General features: G+C 43.7%; 1 protein-coding gene across 3 annotated transcripts; it reads right to left on the reverse strand.

Annotated features, from left to right (window-relative positions):
- Positions 1–2,611: 2,611 nt before the first annotated feature.
- On the reverse strand, positions 2,612–25,421 carry zbtb7a (zinc finger and BTB domain containing 7a). 3 transcript variants are annotated; one of them, XM_056378255.1, is made up of 4 exons: positions 25,214–25,421; positions 15,039–15,598; positions 13,039–13,922; positions 2,612–10,889 (listed from the first exon to the last, which is right to left on the reverse strand). In XM_056378255.1, exons 2-4 carry the CDS (start codon positions 15,522–15,524, stop codon positions 10,454–10,456), a joined length of 1,806 nt encoding a protein of 601 aa, XP_056234230.1. In that variant the 5' UTR covers positions 15,525–15,598; positions 25,214–25,421; the 3' UTR covers positions 2,612–10,453. The 3 variants fall into 3 exon arrangements, with proteins under 3 accessions (XP_056234230.1, XP_056234228.1, XP_056234229.1); XM_056378253.1 differs by having other exon boundaries at positions 15,039–15,602; positions 25,214–25,420; XM_056378254.1 differs by lacking the exon at positions 25,214–25,421 and adding an exon at positions 24,006–24,179 and having other exon boundaries at positions 15,039–15,602.
- Between the last annotated feature and the right edge of the window lie 572 nt (positions 25,422–25,993).

Below are 25,993 nucleotides of genomic sequence, written 5' to 3' on the forward strand. Positions count from 1 at the left end.
TGAATGAGTTAGAGTGGAAGTGGGGATGTGTTATGGCTCACAAAAGTGATGAAATGACATCTCCTTTACTTCAGCACACAGCTGCTGTTGCAGCAAAGAACACACTGTTGAGATATCTGACCTTCTATTTTCTTTGGTAGCCGCTGGTCAGAGGTGTCTGCTTGCCTGTCATGTTCTCCTCTAATTAGCCATATCTACACAATTACTACACTGTGTCCATTACAAAGCGATTTCTTTCCCATTGATACCCATGTCATTAGTATAATCTTATTTTCATGGGTGTTCACTAAGTAAAAATATAACAAATCCATCTCCTAACTTGATTTAAATGTGTTTTGAAGGCTCTTCATTATACATTTATATTCCCCCAAAAGCTCACGACCTGTATACGTATCATCAAGTAATTGTCTCAAATAACTGAGCTAATACTTCAGATTATAGCCTCCAGATAAAAACAAATCTGATATGAAAACTTATGGATATGACAAAATTTGGGTTAAAGCTTCTCTTTTTCGTTGTTTTCTCTATTTCTTTCATCTCTTTTTCTCCTCCCCTCCCCCCTTTCTTTGCAGATTAGAATTCATTAGCAATCAAAGAGCCTCCAGAGAGCTCCAGCTCTTAATTACCTACTCATTTGCATTTTTGCATATTAATGACTGCAGGGTTTTGGTAGGGTTTTTGCCGCAGTGGTTTAAAGGCACCTCAGTCCTCTGTTCTCCGGGGAGGAGGAGAGATGGCCAGAGGCAAGGCTCCAAGCCTGTCCAATCCCCCCTCTATCCTTCCTGATGGGAGCTGGACAGAGCAAGAAGAAGGGGGGATGTTGGCTGGGGGCATATGGGATGGGTGGGGTGCGGTGGTGGGGGGGACTACAGGGGTGCACAGGTTAAAGGTCAATGTCCCTTATCAACATAAGAAAGAACATGTCTTCTGTGCTGCCTAATTATTGTCATATTGAGCAGTTTAAACACCTGATCTGAACAAAATATACCCTAAGAGAAACTGGAAATCTATACTGCAGAGATTGCTCACGTGGGTTTTATTGAGGACGGCAGCTAGTTTGGATGAAACTCATGTCCCACAGTGTGCAGAGGCAGGGGCATTTTATATCCCTAGAGAAAGGTGTGTAGTGTTGAAAATGAGGCTAGTGTGCGTGTGTCACTGTTTTCCTTTACATTACAGCCTGTCTCCAACTGCTCATTGTGAGGGCAATAAGAGGCTCATTTACTGTGAGCCTTAATGACGATGGTATGCATGCACATGTGCACGAGCAAGCAAGATCATAAAACCACACCTTTGCGCATAAGCATATAGACAAACATGTAAACAGAAACAGTTGCAGGCACATGCATACACACATGCATGCGCATTCACATGCGCAGACTGAGGGAATAATACCACTAGAGACGGCAGACAACAGCTCCCAGGCATCTCCTAGCACCTGAAGTGCTGCTGTTCCTCTTATCCAATATGTTTTGACTGCAACAATGATGTCTGAACATGGAAAATAAAACCATATCCCACTGTGTTTTTAGATACCTTACAAACATAACAATTAATGACTTGGAGCCCCGAGACATCTGGCCAACAAGTTCAACAAGACTGAATAAAACATTTCATACTTTAATATATTACATTGTGTGGACATGTGTTGTAATAAACGTTTAAAAGTAGTTTTAATTCAGGAAAAATGCGGAAGTAACGCTTTTTCCATAGAGATAATGAATATATGAGTGTGACACATTTACGATGACTGGCAGAAACATATTAAGATGTAGTGATACTACACACAACATGCAAGATATACATGCATCATTGTGCATCCCTGAAAGCATACTGCTCAAGGAGTGGGCTTAAGTCGACTTAACTGCTATTAGTGGAGCATTATAAAATGTGTGTGTGTGTGTGTCAGTGTGTGTACGTAGCCAGAGCCTGAGGACTGCAGCAATGTGTGGGCTGTTGGGGTGGGGTTAATGAGCTGTTCTATGACCTCTGTCACCCCACAGGATCGCCTCAGGGAGACAGACTGAGACAAACAAGAAGACAGGGTGACAACAAGCCAGTAGTTGGACTTCTGGGACGAATCAGATTTAAAATAGTACTGGTGGCTTCAGATCGATAGATATATCCACACACACAAGGCCGTAGCCTCTGTGAGTAAATAGCCCACAGTACAAAACCAGTTCACTATACTGCTCCTGATGCCCAAAACACTACTACTATACTGTATGTGGTAATGCCTTATTTTTAATTTATGATTTGAATGTACGCACGGCTACATGTGTGTCCATGTTGATGCATCAGACAAAATGTAGACATTCAATTGGTCTTTGCTGTCATGGTCATTAAATAGGGTGAGTGAGTGAGCAAAAGAATGAATGCAGGAGATAGGGAGAGAAAGACACACACTCACATCAGTGATGTATGGCAGCATTTGCTGCATCCTCAAATCATCATAACAGTGATAATACTGCCACCTTCTGGTTTGAGGGGAGAACTGACTTGTCCACGGTGTTTGCACTATGTACAGCACATGAGATAGACAATATAACACAAACACGTCAAACATTCTTATGTTAAATTAATTATAATAAGAGACAAAATTATCAACACAAAACTTTGCAACCATTGTTTTTAATAGAAAGATTTATATTCTTTAAACCAGACAACCAGATGCCAGACACTTTTGGATATATTAAAAAAAAAAAAGAAGAACAGAACAAAAAAAATGACACAAAATGGAATTATATGGTTTAGACTGTGTGGATTTAGTGGTCTCATATACAATACAATTTCTTTTCGTCACCAAAAAGTGCAAATTCTCCCAAAAAATATCACCTATACTTCTCCACCCTATCCCCCCTCAACCTCCTGCAGCTTCCAACAGATATGGACTGACAGACTGCTATGCTCAGAAAAAATCTTTGTGATGAGAAAGGGATTATTTAAAAAGTAAATCCACACTGAATCATGTAGGAGAGAAAACGGCTGCTGCACTCTGCGGGTTGAAATGCTGGATGATGTTGCACTTTCTGGCCAAACTCTGTTCAATTAGTGAATTCACAGCAGGTATTCTGCCTTTGGGATACACTTGTTGTGATACACAGAGTGTGGGAGGGGTAGGGGGTGGGGGGGGGTGGGGGGGTGGGGGGGGGGGTGGGGGGGTGTCCAACAAGCATAAAAGTTTTAACTCACAGAGAGAAGTGGAGCAACAGTTTTCTGGTTAAGGTGACTCTTTGTGCAATTACATGTCCAGATTTGAGAACTGGGACATATTCCACCATTTTAAAATGTACATCAGAAAAAACCTCTTTAAAGAATTATCATAATAATCACAGTTACAAATCAATCTATTATAAATAGTAGCCTATTTCTTTCTCACCCAAGTTAAACCATTTACTGAACTATAGATTTATTGAATGTTTATTATGATCAATATTATTCTTTTTCACTCTACTGCAATAATCTTGATTTGACATAGATGTTGGCCAAAAAAAAATTCTGTTCTGATTTGCAAAAGTGCATGATGGTCATTTGGCCATTTTATCCATCATTAGTAATCATTTAAGCTCTATATGGATACCAGATCCAGCCTTTAACTGCACAGACAGGGCGTTATTGCAGACAAAGAGATTCTGCAGTGGATACAACACTGCATGTTTAACATTCAGCACAGCTAGCCTTCTCAGAAAGCTTTGCAACTGTTATACAGGTTTCTTTTTCAAGAAAAGGAGTCTCCCAAAATGAGCTCAAATGACCTTTATCCCAACAAAATCTGAGACAGTAAGCAGAGAGCAGGTAGGGAGAGATCCATCCTGATCCCCCTCCTACCATTATGCGACTATGCAATAAGCTGCATATAACAGGGATGGTGGTAGTATAACAGAGATGTGTTTGTTTATGTTCATTTGATGTGGCAGCTCAAACCACCTTCAATCCAGATACCAAATATTCAAGTTTTTTTTCATTTTCATCATATTATTTTTTGCATTTAAATAATCATTTGCACTGAGAAAACAAAAAAAAAAAACATCAACAGGAACAACAAATTAATAACAATAGTGATAACCTTAAAATAAAAGCACACAAAATTCAGGATGGCCTTTCGCAAAGTGCTTTTGTTACAATCGCAGAAGCTGAAAAAAGGCAGTTGGATAGCAGTACACTAGGGGCCTTTTGAACTGTCCATCTACATGTCTGTCTGTCACACAGTAGAGGGATAGTGACGCTAGACAGACTGACTGAAACAGCCAACTGCAAAATGTTGACCATTTCCTCCTGCTGTCTACAGCTCACATCCTTTACACCTGCCAAAAACTCCAAAGTGGGAATCACAGTATGAAGTTATGGAATGTATCCTAAAATTGGTTTAGGTGACTGAAAACTGAAACTGTGTCTTCCTCCAGACATTATCCAATCCTCTCTCTCTCCTTTCTCTCCTGCTGATTCCCCTGCTGAGGGTGTGTGATCTTTGATCAAAGGCCAGTCGGCAGCAAAGATGTAGACTCTGAGTCCGGAGAGAGGAAGAGTGAGGGGAGAAGAAAGTAAGAGAACATTCACCTCCCCGCCTCTGTGCTTTTCCAAACCCATCTCCTTTCAAAAATGTTACAGTCTGACTAATAAGACTGAATCTCCAGTGGCTTCCTTCCCTCCAACAAACAATTCACTGGATCAATATTAGATGGAGAATTATACATTTAACTTTAATAACTTTACAATGAGGGAACTGTTCCTGCTTTTATCTTTCTGGGAACTATTATATTAAATATTGGTATGAACAACAAAGGCAAAGACGGAGAAGTAACTTGGGGGATGATCAGACATAACCACAAACTGAGCAGACATTGAAACCAATGCATAGCAGTGTATTTTCCACCTGAGAAGTACTTACATAGAGACAAAAGAGATCAGCAACATTCTCGTTGTTGCAGTTCAACAGTGTGAAATCTGTGGTGACCTCCTTTGTATTACAATTCTTATCATATTGTGGCCATGCAATTCCTACCAGCTTAGACGACCAACACTGAACCATTGCTCAGCAAATAGTCCATCACCCGGGCTTTCCAACCTCTCCCTGAAAACAACATCCAGCCTTCCCCTACCACCCGTATTTAATCCTCCTCCCTGTATGCCAACCTTTGTATCCCCAGAGATTGAGAAAAACTCCAAGTGCAAACTGTCCCCACTTGGCTGAGAGCAGCCAACAGACAGCAGGCTGCCTCTCTGAAGGACCCAGGGCTGTCTGTGCAAGTGCCAGAGCCACGCTGCGCATAGTGCCATACTGCATATGCTGCGCTCAGCTTGCTGTGCATCAAGAGCCTAATGGAAAACACAAAAAAATCAGGTGTGCAGCAAAATGACGAAGCAAAGCAAACAGTCCCCCTTCTGCCGTCACGAATCGCCGTAATAACAGTCACCCCGTCCTGCTTCGGTTGATTATTTACAGTTATTGTTATCATAGTTGTTGGTCGTCTTGTTTTATGGCCTTCAAAGATAGATTCACCAAAAATCTTTGATAACAGCATAGGAAAAAACATCAAGGTCAATTTTTGAAAACACTTGAACAATGAAGTTCTGAGACTGTCTCGGGGTAGCCTGTGTCAGAGTGACCTTGGTCTGGGGCTGAGGCTGGGGACACACCAGTTATGGAGCCATAGAGGCTGATAGAGACATGGCTCTGATGTAGTGGCTAGTACAGAGACATTATTATAAATTAATTCAAGTAAGGTTTAAACAGCTAAATGATCAATTTCAGAACCAATCCAATTGGCTTTTACAATTTGGTATTAAGATATGGGTAAAAAACAAGAACAAAGTACAAAACAAAAGGAGAAGGTGTGAGTCTTGTCAGTCCCTGCCCACTTAAGGCACACTGAGGCTCATGATGTTGCATTGTCCACCTGGTGGGAGTGAGCCTCAGCCCCACACTGCACAATACAACTGTCTGGAATATTAAAACAATAAGCTTAGTTCTGCTCAGGCAAGGCTCAAAGTCCCAGTCTGCTGCAATTAGAGAACATTTAAATTCAGTTCAACTTTTAAAAAAAATTAAAATGTATCATCCAATTCAGCAATGATCAAAATAACAGTGTCAAACAATAGTTTTTCATCAGTTCACTGAACAAATGTTGATAAAATCCCATCTCTAAATTTAAAGACAATTGGAATCAATATCTCTGGCACCTGCACACAGTACATCTCAGCCATCAGATCAGGACCAACTCAAATGTTCTGAATGTTTTCGGAGAGGCGTTGCTACTTTTTAAGTGCTTAAATGTTGTATATTTGGAATATTTTTAAGAGCAAATATAATTTGCTGTTTTCACACCATTTCTAGTTTCCATCAGAAGTTACATCCAGAATCTCTTTTCAAGAGCCTTCAGGTTCAACAGTAAAACTCCATTAATCCAACATTAGATTGGTAGCTTAAATTGTCCAATGACTTGAATGCAAGCCATTTTTTGTCCTTTGGTATTTGTTGTTGTTGGACGTCTGTGTATTTCTTAATATGCTGTACATGATTATTTCTATGGAGGGGTTGGATGGACTCTTTATGAGACCATTGAGTATTAACCACACTGCTCTGTGCTCATGGAAACTCGCAGGCCTTTCTGAGGTCTCCTGCCCTTCTCCCATAAGCAGGACAAGGACATTTAACATTAGTGCAAACTTTTGCTCTCTCAGCTAAAGCACCATTTCCAGTGCTATCAGGCTTTATATCCATAACCCCACCCAAGCACCCATTTACCCCACCCTCCTGGCACAGCAACCCAGAACCACGACCCCAACCCCCACACATACATACGCATACACGCACAAACACACACGCACAGCCATGTAAAATTGTTAGAAAAAAAATAGCTGTAGCACAACACGTTATTTTAAGAGACATGAGTGTAGACAGACAGAAAAAAACTATACATCCTTAAACCTCTGATTCTATTGTCCACAAGGATACAAAGAGCGAGAGAAAGCAAACTCAAGTAAATATCTGTATGATTCCACACACCTTTCTGCATATGTATTCAAGAGGAGGGCATCTGTGTGTGGCTTAGTCAGGGAGGCCCAGTCTGGATAAATTATAGACATGCTTTCAATATCTCTAGTCTACAGTAGACTAAGATTGAGGGCAAAAAGCTTTGGTTAATCAAAAGACAATATAAGAGATTTGGGGAAATATTGAGGTCCAGCAAAACATGGCTCACAGGTCTCAACAGGTAAAAATTCTGCCACATCAAGACAAAATGGGTGTAGGAGGTGATGGAGTCCATACCGAGTACCACTATACGTACAGATCACAAACCAGGTCGACATACCCATCTTACATTGGTCTGCCTGCGGAAGTCAAACTGTGCAATACTACACCCCATCTTTATCACAACAGTGAAGCAAAAATAGAAACTTATACTCTTAAAACCTAGCCAGCCCCTAACAATGACCAACAAGAGTAAACGAAGAGTAATGCAAATCTGCACCAAGAGCGCTGTGAAGTAAACAAGCAACTGTCCAGTGAGTTGTTTAACAATATGGTAGTTCTGCTTCTGTGGTACCGTGGACCTATTATCACTGTGGTTCCTCAGAGAACATGTGTAGTTATGAGAGTAGCTGGTGAACAGATGGGGTAGACACGAAGTTTGTTTATCCAAGCTTGTCCTGAGACCCTCCAGCCTGCCAGCCAGCAATGCATGCTTGTGCACACAAGAAATGCGCGCACGCACACACAAACACACAGCCCTTTCTTCTTCATCTGTCTCCTCCCTCTATCCCATTTCTCTTAACATTAAGGCATGAAGACAACTATATTTCTTTCAACAACTTACCTCAAGTGCAATCAGTTACATGGATTAATTTAGTCTTTTTTTAATGTCACAATGTCCAAAATGTTGTGTCTTGCCTAGCTTCTCTTTTTGAGATCTGAACTTGCTTGCATGTTTTCGGTTTGATTTTTTTTTTTCTTTTTGGCAGCATGTCATCAAAACCTGAACAAAACCAGTGAAGAAGCTCAACTTCACCGCCATGGACAGAAGAAAGGGAGGACTGATCTCATTTGCAACTGGTTTGTTTCAAAGTACCCGTTTTGTTGACAAAAGTGCCCTCCTCAGTAACAGTGCATTCATAACCTGCCTCTTTCCAATTAACGTGCTAAAGGGACTTATAGTTGCACTACAGAAGTACTGTAGAAATTATGGGGGTGGTGGTGGTGTGTGTGTGTGTGTGGGGGGGTGGGGGGGGGTGGGGGGTGGGGGGTAAATTATATGCATATTCTCCTCTTGATTCAAAGGCTCAATATGCTTCCTTGGAAAATAACATTGGATTTGGAGTACAAAACACAACTTGGATATTTTTAGACTAACAAATCCAGATGTATGGAGTCACTGACAATACTCAACCAGATATGTCAGCTCTGGTGATTTCCCCTTCTCTACAAAATACTTAATGAGCATGAGTGTGTGTGTGAGTGTGTGAAACAGAGAAAATGCATTGGGGCTGGCAGCTCAGGGTGCATGTTTGAACAGGCTGTGGCTGACTCTCACAGTGATGATGTGGCCAGAGGGACCCTGGCTGCCATGCACACACATGCACACAAACACACGTACATGTAAACACACTCACACACTAAACTGCCAGCACCAGGCATCCTACCCACAGTAACACCAGACTCTAATATAATAATATCCCCTCCAGGCTGGTTCGGGGGCATTAGAGGACTACAGAGGGAGAGAGAGGGAGAGAAAAGGCCTGATTTGATCCCCTCCTGCCTGGAAACGTGGCTGAGCTGGGGGAGATTATTTTTTGGAATGCAACAGACATTGTGAGATCCCCCTCCCCTTCCCTTGTTCCCCTCCCCCCATCAACCAGCTGCAGCTGCGCTCCTATTTGGCCTCCCAACTTCGACAGGTATTTATTGCTCTCTTCATCATACAGGTTGCCTCACGGTTGTGTGGTCCCTCGGGCAAAACGATTGGAATAAGCATGATACATAAACCTCCTCTCACTCCCTCCCCAACACCAGCCTACTTCCTTTAAATATACCTCTCTCTCTCGCTCTGTTGGATATCTTTAGTAAAGCTGTGCAAACATAGAAAAAAAGGTGCTCATCTATCTCTTCTTCGTACTCTTTGTCACTCTCTCACTCGGGCTCCCTGCCATTCCTTTAACCTGCAATTGGTTAAATGCTACCCGCGCCTTGTCACACAAGGACAGATTCCGAAAAACTGCACAAAGTTAAGCACATTCATTCAATCGACCTCCTCGTCCTTTGGGCAGGAACTATACATGTCAAGTGTTAAGTTTAGGACAAATGGGTGATTCAATGTTTTTTGTTTCATTAAACATTCATACAGTTCTTTTCGTTCACCCACAAGTTTCACTCTGTGAGAAATATGACATCAAGCCTAAGAGGAAAAACCCAATTGGTAAGTACACCTCAGCATTAAGAGGGGACCAATGTCATATCACCACCTGCTGTATATACATGTATACAATTATAAAGTGTCAAGTACCCGAAGCAGTCAACAAAAAGAAACAACAACAAAAAAAAATTTAAGACAAAATCAAAAGGGAAAACAGAAATGCTGAAATTGCAGAGTTGTGAGGGATAAGAGGCAATGTAGTCAAGCCAACAGATACATTGAAGATGGTAGTGCTTTAAAAACACAAACCCTCCACCCCTCATTTTCCCTAGTCCTGCAAATGACGAGCCCCCATTAAAGTGGATTTGACTCAACATGAATTTGTTTTTCAATAAGACAAACCATAGATTCTTAAAATGCATTTTATAGAGTAAGTAACACTTCAATCAAACCCTTGTCTGATTCTTTCTGGAACATTTAGAGAGAAAAAACTGTTGCATCAAAATTGTGGTGAGTTTTCCTTGCATATGCCATATTGTGGCAATGTTGTTTCTATGGTAACTGTACATTTCAGACCTGCAAAAGAATAGAAAAAGAGTTGTTTTCACTGGGAGGATTTGTCCTCGCTTCACCCGTACAGCAGCCAGAAGGTGCTTGACAGACACCTTGCTTAGAGCTTGAAGGCTGTGAGGACAAAACCGATAAAAATCTAAATCAACTGCATAGTTGCTCAGAGTTTCTTTGTATCTATCATACATTTGCCTAAGCACATATGCCAATGTATAAAACCCCTAATATTATAAAGAAAGAAATGGCCCAGAAAGTGGACGTCATGGGTGTATGATTTGAAGCGTTCTTTGCTCTTAAACAGATAAACCGACTCAAGTGCTTGCAAGTCAATCTGTTTCCTAAAGTAAAAGGAGAAAGAAATATAAAGATTAGATTTTTGTGACACCCTGATTTGGTTTATAGAGGAATAGTTAGTTGTTTCATTTTTTTTAAGTTTGCCTTTGCATGTTTCTTCTCCTCTGTTCACTGGCCTGTCTTACAGGCAGTGCAGAGTGACTATGGTGTCCAGCAGTGTCCTTGTTGCCCCTGCAGTTTCACGGCCCTGCCTCCCCTACCAACTCCTGCAGCTGAGGACTGTGTGCATGGGCTCCAGCACCCCCCCCCATCTCCGCTGCTGAGGTTGCCTCAGAACGCCGCCGTCCTCTGATGGTACGAGGCCCAGAGCCTGTGTCGGTGCTGGGGTTCAGCAGGCCCAGGGGGGGCTCAAGGAGCCCTGGCTCTCGCACCCGGGGCTTTCGGCCTCGCCGAGAGGGGATACCGTTGCAGCCGTCCTTCTTGAGGTGGCGGTGCAGGTGATCCGAGCGCACAAAAGTCTTAAAGCAGCTTGAGCATTGATAGGGGCGCAGGCCGGTGTGTACACGCATGTGGTTCTTCAGGTCGTAGTTGTGAGCAAAGGCAGCTCCACATTGCGTACAAAGGTAAGGCTTCTCTCCTGTATGCTTCCGCATATGAACCTTGAGCTTGTCCTGCCTGGGAGGGAGAAAAATAAACAAGATCAGAATTAGAATCAATACACAGAGTAAAAAATTCAAATGAACAAGAGGATTGACTCACACCCATTTGAACACACTCAGGACAGGTTTCAGGTTTCCTTCTCAGTGTCAGTTACTAATCAGGACTATGAAATATCATGTATAAAATAAAAAATTAACTCAAAATATATTATTAATTCTCACATATACCAGTGGCTTCCTTAATATACTTTGGATGGCTTTAGTTCCTATTTAACAGCCATCTTTTGGATCTCTTCCAACAGAATTATTCTGTGAGGGCAGCCAGACCAACTGAGGAGAAGCCATAAACATTACATCTTTATCTGTGTAATTGTACACAAGAGCACAAGTGTGGACTGACAAGAAAGCTCAATGTTCATTGTGTCAGTTGATAGTTTTATGATTTCTGTTAACTTTTCTTGGAGGAGAACAACATAACACTTGACAGATTCCAAAAAATACTTGTTTTTTCTGAATAGAAAATGATGACTTAACTGTCCTGTGCAGATGAACAATTCCAAAATCATTTTGAAAACTTGACGTTTACCGTTAAGTAAAACTGAAATATAGGTGAGGCAGTAAAACGACATCAATTTTGTGGCCTAGTGCTATGCCCACAAGCCGTATTTTCATTGAATCGCGTTTAAGAGTAGGTGTCATTTCTACACCTACTCTACACTGCTGACATGGAAAACTTACTTTCCAATAACTTATAAGATGTATAGCAATTACTCTCCAGTCAAAACAAGACCAAACTATGACTTGACTTCTCTAAATCTAAAGTCATGTCATTACATCCTGGAACAATTTTTACTTTGAGTTGGTACACCGCCCACTAAACTTTATCAGCCTGCCTTGGCCTTTATCTGACTCTTGTCCCTCCCTCCCCCTTCTCGCCCTTACTATCTCTCTAGCTCCCGAGCTCTTAAATCGTCTAACCCTTCTGCATCCAGGGCAGAGGGCTTCTAAATAAACAAGTCTAGTTACGACAACTCCATTTGAACACACGCACACACATACACTTGCCATATAAGTGGATTAGCTGTCATACAAGCAAACAAATGAACCCACTGCAACCCTTATAGGTCCGTACAAACTGTGCTCCACATATAAAAATAAAAACAAAGAAACACATATATAGGTGAGGAGAAACACACACATGCACACACACACATACTGGCTGAAGCCTTGGAACAAAGTGGCATACTGACAGAGGTGAATTATTTAAAGGACAGGAGTGATTTATTACCGTGCGAGGCACACTCTTAACCCTGATCAAACAGGATTAAGATTACAATACCCCCTTCCCACTGCCGGTCGAATTTAGCTAGAAGGCAAGTTCAGATTGGTCTTCCCTACCTGCCATGCCAACAGAGTTTCTAGGTATTTCTAACCCACTGCATCTATATCCAGCACAAGTCCACTGATTAATTAATTAAAGGAATGATTTCAAGGAAAATGCAGGACTCCTAAATACGGGGAAACCACGTGTATTCAAGTCCCCTGATGTAGACCAGCCATATTTATCTGAGTGGCACATGGCAGATTTCATTACAGAGGTAAAGGAGTGACTGAGAGGAGGGGGGGGGTGTAACTACTCTGCCGTGGGCAATAATCAACATAACCAGAGATCAAAAGTTCAAATTACTGCATTGGAGCACATAGAGCACCATTCAGGGCCTGTGATCCCCCTCTGTATCAAAGCACAGCACTTTATAGCAGCCCTCCAATAGATAACACTGCCATGGGACAGCCTTCTTTTATAGGACCCCTATGCTAAAATTCCAGGACTTTGCTATGAAGGCTGTCATAATAAAACATACTTTTATAACCATCTGACCCCTCTCTCAGAGCTGGAATACTCAACATGCCATTTTGATTAGCATTTAGCTACAATGTGACATTGTAAAAAACCTGGTTAGGACTCAGTCAGTCCATGAACAAGGTAAACATTTAGATTTACAAACTGCGCTGCCTTCTTAATGCAAAGCTAAGTTGGTTAGTGCTAATACTCCTGCTCTTGGCTTTGTGGTGTTTCCCCACTGCTGGGCGGTTTGTCTACAGTGCCAAGTCCAAGACTATTAGTACATGTGACATGGGGTAGCCACTTCATTAATTGGGCTTACCTGGTAAAGCGCACTTTGCAGATGGCGCATTCATAGGGTTTCTCTCCTGTGTGCGTTCGGATGTGGCGGGGTAGCTTGCCTGCTCCTTGAATGACCTTGGAGCATATGGGGCACTTCTGGAAGGCCTTAGAGCGCATCTTCCTCTCTCCTCCACCTCCTCCTCCTCCACCCCCACTGCCTCTCTCTCCAACAACCCTTTCTCCTCTAACTCTGTCTTGGCCTGTACTGCCCCGTGATAACCAGAGCGGTGGCACTCCCTGTGTCACAGCAGCAGAAGCTGTATCCTCATGCTGCGTGCTGTTAAAATAATTCAAGTAAAATTCCATGTCTGGGTCGTCCCCATCTCCCTGTTCCTCCCCGATCGTTGAACGCTCCTTTTGCCTCCCGATGGAGTCCATCATCTGCTGCAGAAGGGCACTGGCTGAACCCCTCTCCCTCATGGCCTCCCTACCCCCGTCCTCCACTTCTGTCTCCTGCTGCCTAGACTCAGGGGGGAGGTAATAGTGCCCATTTTGGGATGGTGGGTAGTAAGATGACCCCAGGCTTGCTCCGTTCCCCTGCACTGCCTCCCCATCCTCCTCTTCCTCTTCATCTTCGTCCTCTTCCTCTGGCTCCTGCGTTGGGGCCTGGGCCAAGGCGAGGGCCAAAGGGGAGTAGTACTCACCGGGGCCACCAGGAGCCCCATTACTGGGGCCATTGCCGTGGTTAAAGTGCAGGTGTTTAGGCAGGTCCCTGAGCTCTGGCGTGCTGCAGCTGCTGCTCCAGTGCGCCCCTCTCTGGAAGTACTCCAGGTACTCCCGGGCCCGCACCCGGTTCCCCTGCTCCTTGCCCCCTCTGCCCTTTCCCTCCTCATCTTCATCTTCATCTCTTCGCTCACTGCCCGCCTAATAAAACATGGTGGGGAACAAAAAGAGTGAGTGAGTGACAGAGAAAATTAAAGTCAATGTAAGTTTGTTCAAGGGAAAGAGATAGCAATAGAAGTACAGAGGGAAAGTACAGAAATCAAAAGTACATTAGAAAAACAAATTGGGTAAAGTACTTCAGCTTAGGGGAAGGCTGACGACAAAGACCTACATTTACAACTGTAAGGCCTATCAGCATTGGCAGATCACTATCTGGGTATCCTGGATGCACACCCAGGGGCTCTCTATGCTCATGGGTACATGCATGTGCAATGAGAAAATAAAAATTAATTGGCAAAACACATTGCTAACTGCTGTGTGTATAAAAAAACAGTACAGCAGGACAGAGCCCCATGTATGTTTTCGCTGACACATTCACCAACTCTTAACCAGTGACAGTGTTGAAGTCTTTATGAGTTCTTCAGAGAAATAAACTTGTGCTAACATAACATTAGATAGCTGGAAATGTGGGGCCACAAACTGGAGTGTTACAGGTTGGGACTCTTTGCCATTAAACATCCAGGAGCACATGAAGGTTTTTGACATACCCTCTATGATGTGACCATGACAGTGAAGCATAGCTGTAATTTATCACATGATGTAGTGAAATATGTATTCAGGCCCAGCATATCACAGCTATACTTGATCGTGTTGAAGTGTAGCTGCGATGTGCTGTGTCTGTGGTCTGTGAAAGAGCATGCTGTCCTTCCACACACGCCATTGGCTCAGAATGAGTAAGTGCTGAACTAACCCCAAGGCTGTGGGTGTGTGTTAGGCATAGTGAGAGAGACTGATAAAGGCCATGATGTAAGCTTGACTATGCTGACTATTTAATGAAGGGGATGGTATGATGACCAGACACCTCATTCCTTAAGTGGCTGAACCAGGAGAACTAGATTTTGAATTAGTTATTGCAGTTCCACAACACATGAACTGTACTGTATATTAGATGGTCTTTGTTTAGCTATAAATTATTTCAGCACTACAAAGGGTTGCTTATGGTGTCACTAACTCATAAAAGCAGATCAGGTCAAATCTCATGTCAAAGCTTAAATTCAACTGTAACACATGTCACTTAGTTCAATAATGATCTTGTACCGGCGGGGAGAGCACTTTGGTGTCCAGCAGATGTGTACAGACGTCCTGGACAGGTGAGATTTCCAGGAGGCGTGCAGCGGCAAGGATGTCAGCCACGCTGCTATGACTGACTGTCAATGTGGCTGTGTAGGCAAAGTCCAGCAACGCTCCCAGAGCCTCTGCTGCCACAAAGTCGATGTTGTAGATATTCTGTTGGTCAGCAGCGGCCCCTGAAGTGAAGAGCTTGTGGAAGTATGAGCTGCAGGATGCCAGGACGGAGCGGTGAGCTGGGAATTCCCGGTCCTGAGTAACCAGGAGCACATCACACAGCAGGCCGCTGAGCCGCTGCTTGTTCAGGCTGCCCAGGATGTCTGCGCTGTGCTCAGGGAAAGGGATCCCCACGGGGCCTTCCTCTGCTTCTCCTGGCCCTCCTCTTCCTCCTCCACCCCCACTGCTTGCTGTCCCCCTGAGCCGCCTTCCGCCCCTCCCACCGGCTCCTGACGACATCTTCCACCAGCCTGCCGCCGAGCCGCCTAGCACAGCCCCCACCCGTGTATCCGTCCTGCCGTCTGTCCGTCTGCCTGTCTGAGGGGGAAAGAGTTGGATAAAGGGATGGGATGGAGGAGAAAGATAAAGATGAAAACAACAGATCAGTTCATGACATTCTTTACATGGACATAGAAAGAGAGAGGAATATTGATTCATTCATTCACCACAGTTAGAAACATACACCAAAATGCTTCAGAACACAACCCGGTATACATATAACCAAAAGTTGAAATTTAAAATCTTAAGAACAAAGGCCTAGTGCACAGTTCATAACATACATGAGGTAGGCAAAATAAACACATACACACTCTGAAGTATCTTTACAAAATCTATAAAGTTGGATCATACCAGGATACGTGGCAATTAGCATTATTATGTGAGATTTCAAAGCAAGATGTAACAACAAAATGATTTAATATGTCAAAATTAATCTTCATCTGGAAAATACAGACAAACTGCAACAACAATGAGAAACAGCTATAATAAGTTGAAACTAACCAGTACACACTATAGGGTGTTGATGGTCTGCAACCTAATTTCCTAAATCTTACTACTGTGGTCTGACTTTTCCAGAGTCTCCAAATAAAATGATTCACTGTAACAAGTCATCTTTATTCATTAAAATCTTGGCAATGCAAAAAACTTGTCTACTGATTTTTCACACCAATATGTTGACAGTCAAGTTAAGAAAGCCAATTTGTTCTCTATGAGTGCCTGACCTGAACTCCAAAGAGAATACTTTACATTTACCACATGTGTCGAATGCTTGATAAATCTGTTTTGTAAGCAGTAGCTCACATAAGGAGCCAAAAAAAAGGCAGCCAAAACTACCAATTCAAACATTTCACTCCATTTCACTGAAACCAAAAGCCCTGAGAGAGTGTCTCAAGTAACACAACAGCCCTGCACATCACATCTGCAATTGATTTTAAAGCAAATTTACTGACACAACAAGTGCATTCACAGATTTACTACAAAATTGCACAATAACAAAAGGTGACACTGTGCAATAATTTAGTTTCTGATGGCAGTGAATAACGAGTGGCATTTGGACAGGCTTGTTGCCTACTAAAACACCACAAATGGGTGAATAACTAAGTGAAGATATTTATGTACTATATATGTGTGTGCAGTGGTGGCTGAGTGCGCCTTTCATTGTGTGCACGCCAACATCTACGGATGTGTGCATGCACTCATGCAAGAAACCATGTAAGAGGTCGTGGAGGACAGATAGGCAGAGGGCAGTGGGGATCAGAGTGCATGCTGGGAGCTGGGCTGTGCAGCTTGTGTCAGTCGAGAGCCAGGGAGGGGAGGGGCGGGGGGCTGCCAGAGCAGACCCTGTGGAAGAACTCCACGGGAGGAGGAAGAGGACACGCAACAAGCAGCGAGGGAACAGTATTAAAAAGGGAGGTTGTCAATCCGGTCTGAGCTGGTTACCCCACCCTGTACTGTGTGCCAAGTTTCAGGAAAGGCTGTCCCCTCGCTCACGTGTGGGGGGAGATTAAAATGATCGACTGAAGCCTGCGCAGTCGGAGGGGGGTTTCGGCAGAACAAGCCATCCTCGATTTCTCTATTAACACACTCACACACAAGCAAATACTGTAGCATCACAGAGACATCAATAACACATGAAATACACGTGCACATAAACACACACATATAGGACATCCACCCCCTCCAACCCTCCTCCCACCTTCTCCATCTGCCAGGGAGACACAGCAGGGGGTGAGGTTAAAGGGGGGCGACGTGGGGGGGGTTGAGGATATGTAGAGTGTGTTGCGCTCAACAAGAGCAAGGCATTCAAATGACATTCCTGCAGACCTGCCCTCCTGGTATGTTTGCGCGCTACACCCCACTAACAAACCTGCCTAACCTGGCTGCCTATCCTCTTTCATACAAGTTCACCTGTATTCACCTCTCCTTTTTCTCCCCTGTAAAAAGCAACGCCTATCTGTCTCCACACCTTGAGATCTGGTAACATGTCAGTGTTAGGTAAAGCCTTTAAAAAGACCTCTGCAGACAGGCAGGCAGGAGAGAGAGCAGACATTTGTTCCAATTTATCATGATTCCAAATCGGGCAATAATTGCTTTCATTTAGGCAAAGCATTATGATGAAGAGATCACTCAAAAATAATAGTTTGTACAATCAAATAACACAGGCCATTTTAGAGTACTGTTTTCTTTGACGAATGGCAAAAATGGCTCCACTGCATCTTGCTCCTTACTGTACTTCTCCCTTAACTCAATTCAATTTTGATAGACAGCTGACCACAAAGTCACTGCAAACACTGCCAATGTCTTTCACAAAGCTCTGATGAAAATGGACTGTCGGACATGGCATGAGCAAATTTTATTATCCAACCCCTCATCTGAATATGCTGAGAGAGGGCAGGACAAAGACAAAGAGATAAGGCACAGGAGGGAGAGAGGGAGAGAGAGCAGAGTGCGGTGGAGATGTAAGAAAGAGCAAGAGAAAGGGCAAACACACGGCTACAGGTCATGTCCTTCACAGGTGGAAATAGATCTCTGTGAGTCCATCCAGACCCAAGCCAACCTGCTTTTCGCTAGCACAGACATATAGCACCTGCACTAGACCAGGCATTGCTGCAAGCCTGTGTAGCGCGTTATCCACGGGACATACCCAGCTGACCCTGGGTCACGGCTTTGTGGGTAAAGACGCTGAGCTGAGAGGAGATAAAACACACACACACACGCATGCACGCACACACACAAACAAACACGCACATACACAAACTCGATTCAGTGACAACAAAGAGTGGAGGGACTACTCTGCATGCAGGAGCCACCTGTCCCCAAATAACCCACAAAGAGTACTAAGAAAGAGGAAACACAGTGCAACAAACCTGATCCTGACACCTCCTCATGGCTTGAAACATTCCTTATCACTAATTCATGCCTGTGGGTGACAAGGCCCGCAGCCCAGCACAAAGCAGCGCAGCAGCTGTCCGTGTCCCTGGCGTTCCACTTCCAGGGAAGGGCCTTCACTCAATGCCCAGTCTGCGAGCACCCAGGCCTGCTTTGCAAGTCAAACAACCGCTTTAACACAGGACCTACCCATCCCATCTCCACCCTCATTACCTCCATCTCATACGTAACGTCACTCTACCCCTTCCCATATATCAACACACCGCAAGAACAGATATCAAAGTTGCGCTTCAGGGACAAAACAACCAACAACGGTCTTCCGCTTTGCTGTTTCTTCAGTTGACTATGCTGTGTGTGTGTTCTTAATAACTTTGCCAAGACAGTCACACCCAATTTGCTTGTCATTCACAGACAAACACGTTGACAGGAGGTTGTGGTTGCTGTTAGTAAAAGTAGTTTTATTTTGTCTGATATGTATCATCTACAGGAGGACTGCAAAATTTCCACTCTCAAAGTATCTCTGTCTTTGGCTGACACATACCAGTCATTCCTAAATACAAAGGAACAAACTGTTAACCCTGTGCAACCTCAGATGTTTCTTAGATAGACAAGAAAAATAAGCTTACTGGCACTTTTAGAGCTGTACATAATCACATTTTTAAGGTTTTGGAAAGGATAAAGTAAAGAGCATTACTATCAAATTAGAGTAAACTACACTATCAAAAAAGTAACATGACTTATTCCAATTTGTACTGAACTTATAACTTCCATTGTGGGGAGCCTTTTGGTTGGTTGGACTGAACTTTATAGCCAATATCCTCCCTTTGGTCTCCTTCTATTCTAAACTTTCAGTTACTGGTTTCTTCAACGTTGGCATGCAAAAAGTGATTGGCTCAGAAAAATAATGCACAATTCAAAACTACTGAGCAACCCAACTTTAAGAGGGAGCAATCAGAGCAAACATAACTGAATCATTGATCCCTTGAACCATAAATGTTAATGGAGCACAGATGGCCCACCTTTTAGTACTGAAATACAGAGCAGTTGTTAATTTTATAACAAACACCTTGTGAAGTGTTATTAGCTTATTGCTTTTACAAGAGAACAATTCTATCAGGTTACTCCCAATTTTACTCAGGTGATGGCTTTAAGCATTCAGTAGCTTACTTGCTATCAGAGTAATTCATATATTTTAACCACCAAAAGTGTTTGTATTGAGATTAGAGTACAAAAGAAAAACAGCAGCAAAGCCAGAACAGAAAACAACTGAAAAATTTTGATATTTGACTGCAGGTTGAAGAATTTGGTTGGCCCGTTGCTCTTGTCTTCCCTGACCCTTTCTTTATCATTTCTCTTTTTCCTATCATGTCCTCATTTCACTCACTATCTCAACGGGCCTCTAAGACAACAAGCCTGCCTAGTCCGCCCTGCTGCAAGGGAATCACTTCCCTTAGGTCAAGAAAGTTCAAGGTTGGACCAAGAGGATATTGCAAGATAATCAGAATGGGGAGGGGGTGGCAGTTCCTAGGAAAAGTGGATTTTGAACAAGTGCCACGGCCAAGTGACTCACTGCTGCCATAGTGAAAGGAAACCTGATTGGTCATATTGGGAGCGAAGCAGGAAGAGGGCAAGTGACTGATAAAACTGAAGTTGCGAGGGCTGGTCTAAGCCTGGCAGCTTTCACTAGAAACTAACCAGGAAGTGCTGCCACACAGACACAAAGCCAGTTAAAAGGTAGTGGGCGAGGCAGGGCGTTAAACTCACAAGCTCACTCATAACTCCTGAGTGCATGGTGGCCTAAGAATCCGGCTCAGATGTCAATGATAAACTCAGGGAGATCTCTTTCAGTTACCTGGCGTAACCTGCTTCAATAAGAGGAAAGGTGACCGCCCATAAGTTGGGCAAAGTTTAATGTGAGGAAGCTAGTAGGGGGTTTTATGATGTCCTAAAGGTATGGGTTTTCTGTTGCCAGATAGCAAAGGACCTGGAAAATGAAATCTGTAGCCAACTACTCATGTAAGCTCTTACACTGGTCTAAATTTGTTTGCATTTTGTTGTCTTGCTTGTTTGTAAGATTCAGACCCACTGTATAGCTACAGGCTAGCAAATATAAAGTTCCCAGAAAAACAAAAAACAACATTGAAATTCAATCCAGTACAACAGCTGTGAATTACTACTTTGATAAAACTTACATTTGCTTAATTGTTTTTGACACAATAGCAGAAACATGATGATTCAGTTCTGAGGTTATTTTTTTTATTTTGTCTGTAGTTTATGTAGTATTGGACTGCAACATACTGTAAACCTTTTTGTATTTGCTCCTCTTTATGTAAATGAAGCAGACAAAATACCCTAATTATAATAATATGATGGAGTTCAATTTCACTCTACTTAAAAGTAAAACATCAAAAATTACAACAGAGTTGAGAAAACTGTAGTAGTAGTCTCTGTATCATTTTAATTGTATGTGAATTTATTTTACGTTGTACTGCAGTGTATGGGTGTTTCTATTTATGTGATCACTGCATTTAGAGTGACAACAGAAAACAACAGTGTGGTGACATTATTAAGTTAATTCATTAATTCATTATTTTCATAATGTTAGTTCTTTAGTAAGTATTCAATCAACATTAACCTTAAAACTCCTTACTTTTGTCTTTTGGCCGATATTTCAGTGTGAAGTCATAAGTCTTATAACACATGTTTTGGGACAGTCGCCTTTCTCAAGCTGCAGTGTAATAAAACCACATCCACAGTCTGAGTTCCTTTTAGCTTGAGTAACATGCTCTGACAGTGCCATGCTGCCAACCAGGAAGTGTAACAAAACCTATCACATGGCTTCGGAAACAGCATTACACCCCAATAAAGCGTCGTCCAGCAGAACCTAAGCTGGCCAGTTGGTCAGTCCGCAGGCCAAACATGTCCTGGCTGCGCCACTCTGTGCATGCGCAGCCCAACAGGGAAAGAGGACTTCCTGTGAGTCTGTGGCAGTCGTGTAACAGAACCCGCTCTGTTATCAGATGACCAGCTCTCTGCTTGCTTGCTCTCTCTGTCCCTACTGTCTGACCCTCTCTCTCTCTCTCTCTCTCTCTCTCTCTCTCTTCCTCTCATCTGTCGCTCTCATCTCATCATTGCTCCATCCCTGTCTCAGACTCTGTACTGCACAGTACCCACCACACCACCCACTTCCCCTTTCCACTGCTGAGGAGGCAAAGCAGCACAGACCCACCCACCCTCCTGCGTCTCGCCATCCTATAATGCAACCCACCCATCTTCTCTTCCGTTTCATCTCAAACCAATTCACCAAATCAACGTGCAGACAGTGTCATATTGGTCACATATCCCCCTCCTGATCAGTTGGCCATTCTGCTTAATTAAAATAAGCCTCTTGTTTTTGTAGTACAGTCCTTAGTGTCAATATAACAATAAATTACACTGTTGACAAAAGACTATCCCTTCAGCTAATTTGTGTTTTTACAGTATATTAAAAATGTAAAATCCCTCAGTTTGCAAATCACCAAAAGAGATCATCTAACTCAAAAAGTGTGAAAATTCAAGTCTAGCTTTACCCCCACCCTGAAAAACATCCCAGCCTCTTACTCTCCCACTCTAATTTGATCAGGTTGTGTTGGCCTCTCCATAATAAATGTCCCAGAAGAGAACAGAAGAAGCCCCTTTACTCCCCCTAGACTTCAGCACAACAACAGAAAAACAACAGAGAGGGGTCTGTCTGTCTGCCTAGTCAGGCTGGGAGCTGTGGTATACTGAGCAGCTGACCAGGAGAACCAAACATTAGGGGGAAGTGAAGCTGCATTCAACAAGAAGGAGGCTGATGAAAGTATTGAAACTGTAGATAAATGTGATAAACGTATACACATAAACATAAAGAAACAGAATAGCAGCACAGAAATTATGCTGCGGTATGAAGTACAAAAAACTCCCACCATATGGGCCACAATACATAATTTCACCACATCAAAAAAAAAAACTTTGCACAAGCATAATGACTATTACATGTAGTATATTGTATGCAGCCAACATTTCACTCTAAAATAAAGCCTCAAACTGCCACGGCGACATCACGCAACCTGTCTTCTCAGTCTGTCTGAACCTGCTAGTTTCAGGCCATAGTGGTGTAGGCACAAACATACAGGAATATCAAACTGTACTCAGCCTCACCGCCAAATTGATGGGTGGTGTCTTGGACCTGCCCACAGCCACTGAAGTCCCCTGCAATTCCCCTGGAGTCTATTGTTGGTAACACAGACGCACAAGCACACACTCACACACAAAAACACATATGGCGTCCTAGTTTAACCTCTTGCTGGAATTTACTTGAACTAACCATACTTTTCTTCCAGTGTTACCTGGCAAGTGGCATTGAGGGTAACATCAGGACAATATTTACTGTAACTCATATTTTCTGTGACATCGAACTCAATAAAAAATATCATTAACATTGTCTGTTGCCGTCTTCCGAGAAGCATTCCAAACACTTTCCCAGCATTTGGGCGTCTTCATGTGCTGTGTTCTTCTTGTACCCTCTCCATGCCCACACATTTAAAAAAACAGGTTCAACAAGTATGGAAAGCCAAAAATTATGCATCTGGTTATCGAGCAAGGCAGTTAGGGTTCCTGTGAAGTCTTTAAACCACGAGCCACAAGCAAGCAGGACATGACAGGCGAGATTAGAATCTGCTCTTAACAAGATGCTGGTTGGGGGTGGGGGGGTGTGGGGGTGCGGGGGAGTGGGTTGGTAAGTGGACTGGGAGAAAAATGTCATGAGATTGACCTGGGTGAGTAGCTGAGAAAAACTGAAAACAGAAATCAATCAGCAAGCACACAGGTTCTCCAGCATAGTGCACAAAGTTATATTTCAATATTGCATGGACATAGCTGAGGCAGCTTACCCCACTAGTAAAATCCAGTTGTCACAAGATGTGTTGCATATTCTTCCCTTTGATAGAAGAGATGTCACTTACTGAGGTTTTTCAAATAAACTGCGACTCAACTCGCTACCTGTACTCTGTCAGATATCAGCATGGTCGCTCTGCCACGGCCTAGAAAACATTTGATGCAGTGGTTTTTGTGGAATTACTTCAACACCCTAAAGAAGCAGCAATACAGGATGTGCAACTGTCTTCATCTTTTCACTCTACTAATAATAGCAGCAGTGCCATTTAATCACAGCAGTAGATGAAAGCATAAAAGAATGCTGTCCCTTAATAGGATGAAAACAACACTGATGCACAACGAGCTTGCATGCCCATAGTTAAAAAGTTAGCCACATGTGAATCCAAACTTAAAGACAACAACTATTTCTCTGAGCATTGTTCTGTGCAGCACCTTACACTCAGCACTGACCTATTTGCCATTCCCTCCTTTATCTGCAAATGGGTCAAGAACTCTGAACTCTATCAAGCCCCATCTCTCTCACTCTCCTTCACACACAACATGTTATGGTATTTATTTCCTCTTTTCGCCTCTCTTCTCCTCTCAGTCACAGTCTAAATACACAGTGTGTGTGTATGTGGATGTTTTTGGCATGCTTACCAAATAGGCAGAAAATGTTTCCCGGGCCCTATCTGCCTCCCCTGCCTGTCAGCCAGCTCCTCTGCCTTCGTCTCTGGGCAGGGCTAGAGCTTTACCAGACAGGAAACTTGCGAGTGGCCCTAGTCATACAGGCAAGCCCTTGCCTGATCCCACACAAACAGACACCTACCCCCCCCACCCCCCACCACCACCACCACCACCCCACCCCCCACTATTTTCAGCCCACAACTCTGCTCTGCATCCCGTGCTCTCATTGGCTTAACAGCTGCTCACTCACCACACCTCCTCGTTGGGATAGGCTGGCGGCTGTTCCCTTTCCTGGATGGCCAAGGGCAAGGCACTCTGGGATATAGAGTTCTGAAACCCCATTTGACCTGCTTTGCAGTCCCTACTGTGGACTACGAGTCCCAGCTCTCTCTGCCCTCACCACCCCCACTATCTCCAAGCCTGCTCTAACGTAAGCACTCAGGGCTGAATTATACACTACAGTATGTTGCTAGCAGGCTGCCAGGTATTAAAGTACAGACCAGCCATCAAACAGGGCCGAGCTTCGTATGAAAAAAAACAAAAACATTTAAACCTCAACTGTCACAGCAGTAAGCAAACATCAGAGGTGGATTCTTTCATCAGCTCACACTCTAGTGACATTTCAGACACACTTAAAACTCCTGACCTAAATTATGAGTTATTCCTATTCCAAACAGTGTAGTGCCACTACAACATGCCCTGCGCACACAGCACCCAACTTGCCCCGCACTGAGCAATTCAATCGCCACTATCCCGAAAAGTTGTTGCGATTGCTTGTACCTTGTCCAATAAAATTATTTTTGGTTCCTCCTTCCCCTCGTTCAGTACCCCCCACCCTCTCTCGAGAGCCCCCATCCCCCTCCTCCTCCTCCTCCTCTAAGTGCTTCCACCTGCCTGAAAAGTTAATGCCTTGAACACATCCTATAAACTTTATCTCAAGATTCCCCAGAGGTAAAGAGCAGTACAGAGGAAGTACTTTAGGAGGATTAAAAAAAGAGGAACCTTGACTGGGGACTACTGCTGCGACCCACCTCTCCTCTCCGGCCAACCCCCCCACCCTGCTCTCCTTTCTGTCCCCCTCCCTCATTCCTCCCTCTCTCCTCTCCTCCTCTGCCCTGCTCCCCTCTGGTCGACAGGCCCAGGGCAGACAGCGGGGGGATGGCAGGGTGCCTTTAGCTCACCTGCGATGGCCGTGGTGGTGCTTATTGTGGGTTAGCTCAGCCCTCTCCTCTCCTCCTCTCCGGAGCTCTCTCTCTCTCCCTCTCACTGTTGTGCAGCTTAAAGCCCCGTATGCACTAACCAAGCAGCAGCAGATCAACTCAATTCCCTTCCTGGTTTCTGGAGGGCAAAGAGGTCCCTCCCTTTCTCTCTCTCTCTCTCTCTCTCTCTCACTCACTCTCTCTCCCTCTCTCTTAAAGAAACAGCATTCCCCCTCAGTCTCTGCCTCCTCCCTCTATGAAGCAAAAGTAAAGTGGAAATTTCTTTGCGCTCTAAAGTGGACAGTTGTCAAAGTCATAAACTCAATCAGAGATGACACAAATCATTAACCCATACCTTCCCACTCTGTGGTTTCACAGTGAATGTCGGCCAGTGTTTCCCTCTCTGGACACTCAAATGTCTGGTTTAAGGTAAAACAGAGTTGTAACTCTTGTCTTTTCTCACATGCCTCATCTCTCAGTACTCCTTTCCTTTTCTATGTGAGTCAAGTCACACCCACCTATCCTATTGCCTGAGGTCATGGTGTCCCACCCCAAAAGCAAGCCATGGCACATTCCTGCACATACAGTAGGGGCTGCCAGCAACCCCCTTCATATGCTCTCTGGCTCGGCCCAGTCTCTGTACATAATACCTGCCAAGCTCCAACAGGTGAGGCATCAGAGAAGACATTACTAAGTCGAAAAGTGTCTTATCCACGGTTGGGAATGGCAAGTTCCCATGTGTAAATTTACAGCTCATGCACT

Source organism: Seriola aureovittata, chromosome 6 (genome assembly GCF_021018895.1).
Source record: "Seriola aureovittata isolate HTS-2021-v1 ecotype China chromosome 6, ASM2101889v1, whole genome shotgun sequence".
NCBI classification, from domain to species: Eukaryota; Metazoa; Chordata; class Actinopteri; order Carangiformes; family Carangidae; genus Seriola; species Seriola aureovittata.

Excerpts from the sequence above, each read along its gene's own strand:
- zbtb7a (XM_056378255.1), bottom strand. The coding sequence starts at position 15,524 with ATGTCGTCAGGAGCCGGTGGGAGGGGCGGAAGGCGGCTCAGGGGGACA. Across the intron at positions 13,923-15,038 it reads CCAAAGTGCTCTCCCCGCCG|GCGGGCAGTGAGCGAAGAGA; the intron begins GTACAAGATCAT and ends ATGTTTTATTAG. Across the intron at positions 10,890-13,038 it reads TGCAAAGTGCGCTTTACCAG|GCAGGACAAGCTCAAGGTTC; the intron begins GTAAGCCCAATT and ends TCTCCCTCCCAG.